This window comes from Xenia sp. Carnegie-2017, unplaced genomic scaffold (genome assembly GCF_021976095.1).
Source record: "Xenia sp. Carnegie-2017 unplaced genomic scaffold, XeniaSp_v1 HiC_scaffold_24, whole genome shotgun sequence".
In the NCBI taxonomy this organism is placed as follows: domain Eukaryota; kingdom Metazoa; phylum Cnidaria; class Anthozoa; order Malacalcyonacea; family Xeniidae; genus Xenia; species Xenia sp. Carnegie-2017.
The window spans coordinates 2,128,556-2,138,087 of NW_025813487.1; the positions used below are offsets into that span (position 1 = coordinate 2,128,556).

A 9,532-nucleotide genomic window follows, 5' to 3' on the forward strand; every position below is an offset into this window, starting at 1 on the left:
TGTAAACTCATGCTGTTCATAACCATCTGATTTCAACCAATCAATTAGAGATTTGTGATATACGGTTAAACAATCATCGTAAACAGGCAAAATTTGAGATAACGATTCAATGATTTTACTGCAGCCTTCAAACTTGATGTCACCAGAAAACCTAAATAGCTAAACAGTAAAGTTAATGGTAAAAACTCCCGACAGGCAGCCAACAATTCAAGAAATTGCTTAAAACTAGTTTCTGAGATAACAGAATTTCTGGGACTTTTCTTCGTTAACAATTCTTTTACTCTTTTGAATTGCTTTGTGTAAACACCGCTTAACCCACTAGGGACCAATTGTCTAATGCTTTTGAAAGTAAGCTCTGTATTTTCTTCTTTCAAGCTCCGTTGTGCGTAATACGCATAAAGAAATGATCCATCACATTTTTCAACTAATGACAATAGAACTTGGCGATCTCCCTTCACCCGATTATTCAACTGATGTCTTAAATACTTGTGCAGGTCTTCTTCGTTGTTTTCATCACGAGGACGAGTTGTAATCTCCACAGGATTCATATCTTTCAACTCCTTTTGAACAGGAAGTTCTGGACGACTGGTGATGAAGATTTTAATCCATTTTGGCAGTCGGTCAAACTCTTCTGCAATCAATTCCAGCAATTCACTTTTGCCATCAACTTGGCTTTCATCCAAGGCATCAACAACCAAAATCATTGGTTCATGATCTTCCAATGAATGCAATGGATCATTTAATAAAACACGGAATGCATCGGTGATTGAGTCTTTTGAATGGTTTCTCTGTAATTCTTCATTCAGTTTACTTTTAAAATTTGATATTGTATCACACATGCTACTAGCCAATGATTCTATCAATATTCGAGGATTTCTATAATCTGATCTATTATACCTGCAAAAATGAGAAGCAGCAAGTTTCTTCTTTTCAGAATATCGTCGACACACCTCAGCAGCAAACACACTTTTACCAACACCAGGACCGGCAATCAAAATCATGACATTAGAAGAATCTTCAATTCTATCGTTAAACCAAGTGTCGAGTGTTTCAAATAACCATTGTCTAGTGCCTTCAAGGTATTTCTTGTTAAGATCTTTTATAAGACCGTTAAAATTACACTTTCCAAGAATTTCAACATTAGAATATGTTTTGTCCTGTAACATTTTTTTTATTCCTGCTACATCAGCTTTTGTTTTCTTTACATCCTCATTTATGCAAGTAAAGTTATTTAACATTTCAATATAATTTACTTCATCGGGACTGAGTGGAGCTTTCTTTAAATCATGTATTTCAGTTTGTTGAATACCCAGACCAACCAATGCTTTTGAGATTTTATCCCACAAGCGCTCAAACGTACTGTCATCTACGCTAGTTGTGCTTGTGTGGCCATACACTTTGTTTCGATAAAACTTTATTCTTGCAATATTTGCTGAGATTGAAGTATCTGAAGAGGAAGGAAGATTATTCCATCCACCATGTGGAGCTGTTAGACCACATATGTTACGCAATAAGACACTCAATAATGAAATATCAAAATTTTCAAGGCTTGGCAAACCAGTTGATGGGTAAAGAAGGTCCCATTGCTCTTTGTTGATGACGCTTCTTTTTCTTAATGATTCCAATGTACTTTTATTTGAGGGTTTATTAAGTTCATTGCTTAGGTTTGACGAACGAAAATTTATATTAAACTGCAATGTTGTTTTTAAAGCTTGTGTTCCTTTATTTATCAAGAGTTTACTTAAACGAGATCCGTTTGCCTCAATCTTCAATTTTTTAGGGGGTGAAGCCATTTTTCAAACTAAAAATTAAGTTTTTGCAAAAAGCATTAATTTACAATGTGCAAATCAACAAAATATGGAAGGCATTAAAAAAAACAATATTACAAGAAATTTTATAACTAGTCCTCGTTTATATTTTTCGGATAAAAAATTGAAATAAATACGATGTTATCAACAAATTATATTTCGAAATAACCTTGTTATGACAAACATGATATTTCTTCAATCACTTCACCCTACACACTTGTTTCACTTATTCAAAAGTTAGCAAAAACTTCTAAAAATATTCTGGAACTGTATTCAAAGATTACCATGTTTTTCAATCATTTTTTTCACAGCATTATTTTAAGACTACTTATGGTTGTAACCAGTGGCGTAGCCAGGAAAAATAGTAACCCCCGCTCATCATCTCACGCGGAAAGCCCGACCCAGAAAAATTTGCTCCCCAGAAAAATTTTGAAATCCAGAGCTTCGGAAACAGCATATCCTGCGATTTGGAGGGCGAATTATTTGTTCTACAAAAAGTTATAAAAACCCGTTTTTATCAGCTGCATTCTTAATGAGGCAATCGTCGAAACTGTAACTAGTTAAAAAGGTACTAAAGGTGGCTCAGAGAAACGCTACGCGCGAGACAATTGTCCTCTAAAACATAATGAATCAAACTCATCACTGCCCTTGAATAAACAGAAGAAATCTGGATTAGTACAAAAAATAACGTAGTAAACGATACTTCCTAAAATGTAATGGGAGAGATTGTTCTTAGCATTTCACTTGTTAGTTTACACTTGTTTAGATTGGGGCAGGTAGACAGGAATGGCTTTATTCTTAAGTTATGCTTAATTTTTTCAGTGAAGTACCATGCATTATAAGAACAAATATCAAAACACATACCATACCCATCATTTATAAAGAAAGTCTAGTCTCCAAAGTTTTTCTAAAAATTTTTCAACCACCTCCTTAGGCAACACCTCTGAATGCACTTTTTGTTCAATGATATCTTTGTGAATAGACATTCCATACACAGAGCAAAGCCGACCTTGACCTAATCTATTCCTCAAATAGCTTTTGACCCTTTTCAAGCAAGAGAAAAACCTCTCTACTGAAGCACTTTCCACTGCCAAGACACCATTCAATTTTAACAAATTTACCACTTAACGTTAACTCGACTGGAGATTAGATTTGTGTATGTATTTAAGCATCTCATTACTGCACTCTTTCTGAAAGTCCTTGTCGTTGTAAATAAAGGAAAGTTGACTCTCCAAAGTTGGGATGTCAAAAAGAGGACTATACTAATCCTTGAGAAGATTGATCTTTTCCTGTGGAATTACACCCTTCCAGGTAGGAAATACTTTAAGATTTACAATATCTAAAAACTCGAACTGATTCATATCTTGAAATCGCTCACTTAACATGCCTTTAATGGATCAGGGGCGGATCTAGGGTATGTCAAATCAGTCATGCGACTAATGTGTGTAGTTCAAAAATTATTATACTAATCAAATTTAATGATCATTAAATTCCCGTTCTGTAATCGTTTGGATTTCATCGTCAAAATTCTGTTTTATGTATGAAAACTTATACAAATACCACCTTAATAAACAGATTAGTGGATAAAAACATATCTAGAATTATATTAACTGGCTGACTGATAAACGGGATGGCTCGACTGGTTCGACCGATAGCGGATTATAAGAACGCTTATTTAAGCTATTCCATTGGTCAATAGCCAGATCAGTGGACGATCTGGAATAATCTAGACCGATAAGCGGGGTGGCCGGACCGATAAGAGTGTCCAATTGCTATCGTGTAATTGGCTCGTTTAAATTTTTTTCTTACTGTGATTGGTTTGACCGATTTCGAATGACAGCCAACTGAACTAACATAGTCAAGCTCACTGTCTGAATTGAATATTTGATCGTTTCATAGTAATTTTCTAAAGCATGATAGAAACTAAACTACAATCAGATGGAATTTATGAAAATTTTTACGAATTCATATATTGACATGAATGCTGCTGTCCAAACTGGGAATTTTTTCAAGAGGGTGAAAAATTTATGGATGAATTGTTAATGCTAGGCAAAGACGATCTCGCGAGCGACATTTCAGTCATTGATGTTCAAAAGAAAGCCAAAATTGTTTTGAGTTTTATCACCAAAAATTTACATCCAAAATCGTAAGTAAAGGACAAGTGAAGTGTATGCATGAATGTAATATATCAAAGTCAATTTATGCGAGTGTGTGATGCGATTTATGTCAGGCGAAATGTTTGGCGCTTTTCAGTTTATGATCATTGATCATTCAATCATTGGACAGTTATACTACACATTGTTTAATATTTGAGAAAACTACCATTGATTACATGAGAAGCTGTTTACTATATCCCGTGATTTTGAGTCTTTTCTGATCCATGAAGCTTTTTATTTTGACAATTTGACAGGGATTGTATTAAACCATGAAATGTTGTCCCATGTCACATATTGTCCCCTTTTCTAACTGAACAACTCATGTAGAGATGTCAAGGTGTGTTGATCTACGGCTCATACCAGATTGTTTGCCATAAATTCCGAAGAGCTATTGATTTAAGAAAAGCATTTTCTATTAAGTAAAAATGTCTTCCTATGTATGCAGATAAACCTCGAACGGATTCATATCTTGAAATCGCTCACTTAACATGCCTTTAATGGAATCAGGGGCGGATCTAGGGTATGTCAAATCAGTCATGCGACTGATGTTTATAGTTCAAAAATTATTATAATAATTAAATTTAGTTATCAATAAATTCCCGTTCTGTAATCGTTTGGATTTCATCGTCAAAATTCTGTTTTATGTATGAAAACGTATATTAACTGGCCGACTGATAAACGGGATGGCTCGACTGGTTCGACCGATAACGGAGTTTAAGAACGCTTATTTAAGCCATTCCATTGGTCAATAGCCAGATCAGTGGACGATCTGGAATAATTTCGACCGATATGCGGGGTGGCCGGACCGATAAGTCAGGGATGGTATTAAACCATTAAATGTTGTCCCTTGTCACATATTGTCTCCTTTTCTAACTGAACACCTCATGTAGAGATGTCAAGGTGTGTTGATCTACGGCTCATACCAGTTTGTTTGCCATAAATTCCAAAGAGCTATTGATGTAAGAAAAGCATTTTCTATAAAGTAAAAATATCTTCCTATGTATGCAGATAGACCTTGAAATTTGGCAAAACAGCAAAGTATTTTTCATGATCATATGAAAAGATATTTATCATAACCAGTAAGCATGATTCATGAAGCAATTTTAACATTCATGTCATTATATAATTAAAAGCATGTTGGTTACATTCTGTTTGTACTGGCAAATACAATCCTACTGGTGATTGCTATATAGCACACCTTGCATATACTTACAGAAGATAGTAGTTTAATAGCCTAATAAACATTAATGCTGTCCTTAATTGCAAATTTTTACTCTGATAATTTTTGCTTAATCTTTGGTAGAAAAAAATTTTGAGTTTTTTCTCAAAAGGTGAATTTGCTGGCACTGTATGTGGAGATGGGTAAAGGGTTACAATAAACTTGCATGGTTTGAAGTCTGAGCTTTTCTACATCTACGAACTGTCCCTTGCAGTACCAAATTTCTAACTCAATTCATTACATAGAGGTTTGAATGGGGATCTCCAGGGGGTCTATGCCTGACAACTTGGTAGAAATTTTTAAAGACAATAACTTTTTTGGAATAGCCTTATTGTAAAATAAATTTTATGTTTCTAGACATGCTAATGAGCCATATATTTGCCATAATGAGCCCATTTTATGCCATAATTAAAATGGGTTTCCCTATTTTGAATAACGGAATACAAAATTATGGACTGCTCTAAAGCCCACTATCGAGCAGAGAACGGTTTAGCTAATAAGCTATTTCCTATATCAACATCAGTTGAGCAAATCGCAGTTGCACTTAAAGCCATTGTGTCATACACAAATACATAATAGCAATTTCAGAGGAAGCACAATAGAAAATTAATACCGACTATGATCTCGTAATTTGATAATCACTGACCGCTGTACTCGTATACTAAAAGGTTGAAGAATTACAACCTCCGCCAATTTAAACAGCGGGAGTTTGACTATAAAAACAGCAGATTTGAGCATGCGCCAAGTCCCTTTAGCCAACCAGAATTCAAAACTTCTCATGTAGAATTGTATTTTACGTTCCGCTCTCTTAAGATAGGTGAAATACGTGGAGAAATCGCGCCAGTATGCATTGAAATGTGCCAGGAAAGGCGGTTGCTACGTTACAAGACAAATCTTGAGATTTTTCGGTATTACGATTACGAACCACCAAATAAAAGCGAGAAAATGAACGAAAACATAATATAACATATTTTTTGCGCAATAATGTATATTTAATCTCCAAATAGAATATTTATTATTTTTTACTCCGCCGGGCGGGAGTAGCGGGACCGCTAGCTATGCCACTGGTTGTTACGACCGACGATTTTCCGACAAATGTATCTAATGTATGTTTGATATTTGAACTGTAAATGTTTTAAACAATGTAAATAGTTATTTCTTGTGTCTATTGGTCATGGTTTCAAAAGAATCATTTATTTTAAAATATGTATAAGATATTAATTCATTTAAAGAAACTCAAAATTGTTAATGAAACTTAGATATGATTTCAAGAGAAAACGAAACGGTTTTTGTAACTTTAAAATTACGGCGTATTGTTCGGCAAATTTTGGGTGCAAAAACAATAATTGAAGATGAAATACTAACGTTATATATATGCTTTACATTTGTACATTGTAGTGTTAACTAAAGTTTAATTTTATTTGAAAAGAAAACAATCTTAAATCATAACGTGACAAGTAACAAGGGCATCACTGATTTAAAGTTATTTAATAACTAACCTTCATTTTTAAAATTACCTTCGTTTTAGAAATAAGACTTCATATACGACGATCGTGTGGACAAAATTATGCCTGCATTAGTTCTTTACATGTTACGTATCTAACAAAGATGAGAGATTTAATATAAAGAACGTGACCACATACATATCAGTTTAAAAGTGTTGATCATAATTCATACCTTATTGTAACATCAATCTTTTATCCTTGTAGGTTTTGTTACATAAACACTTTTAAATAACGAACGAAGATGAAGAGTGAGTCAGGATCTCCTTCAACAAACAGTATTATAAAACATTAATGACATCTCTGTAGAACAATCCAGTTCTATAGCTAAGTATACATCACTGATTAAAAACAACTGTTATAGAAATAAAAATACATAAACAAGAACCTGATGCAGAGTACATAACAACACTGAAATGAGTCAAATTCCAAAAGGACTACTGTTAAATAATATAAGGTTTAAAAAATTTCTACTCAGGAATAAAGGGATCACCTATCTAAAATAGGATTTGAATGTGAATGATTAAGACACAATTTTTGAAACTTCAAATGATGGATTTTTTCACTTCGTTAATCAAAAATTCCATACATGTATATTATTTCAAAAGTCAGTTCATATTATAAAAAGACTTTTATTATTAAATAACCCATTGTAAATTATCAGTACATTTTAATTATCAACTGCACGCAATTGTAAATACTTATGATCAATAAAAAACACTACACATATAACAGTAAAGGATGCAATGAAAGTAAACTTTAACCCTGTTAAACTAACATATGATCAAAAGTATGACTTTGAAAGCTCTGTGTTGCATGAATCAACATTTCACAAAAATAGATTCTGTCGCGTTCGTCCTCTGTGTGTAAATACATTCTTCCTGTATTTAACATTTGCTTATTTTTCAAATTTTATTACTTTTAAAAGAATGGTTTATTGTATACAACAATCAACATTTTGCTAGCCACACAGAGATTAGTCAAGTGGCGTCAGCAAATAAGGGATATGATGCAAGGTTAGACATGTGCCCCTCACTACATAAAATTTTACAGATCCCTCTTTTTTCCATAGACAAGTACAGTTTATAAAGAAAAATTCAGCGTCTTACATTTAGAAAATGGTGTCATGTTACTCTCCCTCCCCCCATATTTTTGAATAGGTTTTACTGTCCTTTACCATGCAGCTTATTGCCAATAGTTAGAAAAATGGTAAATCAACCTAAATAAGATTTCTCTTGAATGTTTGGTCATACATTATCGAGAAGCTTCAGTAGCAAACTTGTTATGTAAAGCTACTAAAATAGTTTTAGAATCTCGCTTTACTTATAACAAATTACTTTCGTTTTAGAAGTAAGAATTAAAATATGACGACCGTGTAGACTAAATTATGCTATCTTTAGTTCTTTACATGTCACATATCTAACAAAGATGAGAGATCTCATATAAAGAACGCCAACACATACATATCAGTTTAAAAGTGTTGATCATAATTCATACCTTATTGTAACATCAATCTTTTATCCATGTGAGTTTTGTTACATAAACACATTTAAATAACGAACGAAGATGAAAAGTAAGTCAGGATCTCCTTCAACAAACAGTATTAAAACATTAATGACATCTATGTAGAACTTTCTAGTTATATAACTAGGTATACATCACTGACTAAAAACAATTGTTATAGAAATAAAAATACATAAATAAGAACCTCATGCAGAGTACATAACATTGACATTAGTCAAATTCCAAAAGACTACTGCTAAATCTTATAAAGTTTCATAAGTTTTAACTCAGGAATAGATGATCACTGATCTAAGACAAGATTTAAATGGCAATGATTATGACGCAATTTTGGAAACTGTAAACGGATTGTTTTAATTCATTAATCAAAACTACCATACTTGGATATTATGGCACAATTCACTTTTTATTATAAAAAACCTTTGTTGTTAAATAAATCATTGTAACTTACGAATACATTTCAAACATCAACTGCTCGCATTATAATTACTCCGCTATGAGAAAAAACACTGTCGATACAGCAATAAAGGATGCAAGGAAAATAAGCATTAAGATAATGCTAGTCTCAGATGTGCAGTGACGCTAAGAAGCACAATGTTGTTTAAAAATCTCAGTCTCAAACTATCTACTATCAAGATTAATCTCTGTGTATTTGGTGTTATCATATCTCTCTATATCATTGGGAATGTATTTGGTATAGACATAAAACAACTCACTTCATGGTAGGGGAGAAAATTGTCGAATGGTGTATGCTAATATTATTGGGCTAAGCGTATTACCGTGAGTAATGTAAAAATTCGTCACATTGCTCATGTTTAAAGCAATATTTTAAGTAAAAACGTCTACTTAGTGAAATAAAAGAATCATGGAATCTTCATTATGTACGCAAATCACACTACCATACTTTATAAAATCATTTTTTATTCTCGCTGAGTCGGTTGATGCAGAAGATTAAAAAAATTTGTCTTAGAAGACCTGACAGAACAGAAAACTTGCGTACATATTTTTTTCAAAATGTATGTCATTATATTTATTAAACGCAGTGTTTTGGGAAATGTACCCAAAGGCCGAGGAATAAAAAATAGACGTGAATATTAATGATAGCTGCAATGAATAATGTTATGACAAATGACTTCGCCTGGCCCCAAATGTGGACACTGTTTTTTTTCCAACAAAACGAAATGGGAGGGAAAACTGGTGGTCCGGTAAAAAACCCTGCAATAAATAAAAAGATCAAAATTTAGAAAAATTTTGTGAAATTTTTGTTGTTTTAAGATTTTTCATATTTTAGTTGTTTTCAATGATCCCGATGATCTACTTTAACGT

At 33.0% G+C, this 9,532-nt stretch overlaps 1 protein-coding gene across 1 annotated transcript; it reads right to left on the reverse strand.

Annotated features, from left to right (window-relative positions):
• Positions 1 to 6,900, reverse strand: LOC124451516. Its single transcript, XM_047002175.1, has 3 exons — positions 6,861 to 6,900; positions 6,701 to 6,782; positions 1 to 1,801 (listed from the first exon to the last, which is right to left on the reverse strand). The coding sequence occupies exon 3, from the start codon at positions 1,791 to 1,793 to the stop codon at positions 66 to 68; it is 1,728 nt and encodes a 575-aa protein (XP_046858131.1). The 5' UTR covers positions 1,794 to 1,801; positions 6,701 to 6,782; positions 6,861 to 6,900; the 3' UTR covers positions 1 to 65.
• Between the last annotated feature and the right edge of the window lie 2,632 nt (positions 6,901 to 9,532).

Excerpts from the sequence above, each read along its gene's own strand:
- LOC124451516 (XM_047002175.1), bottom strand. The coding sequence starts at position 1,793 with ATGGCTTCACCCCCTAAAAAATTGAAGATTGAGGCAAACGGATCTCGT.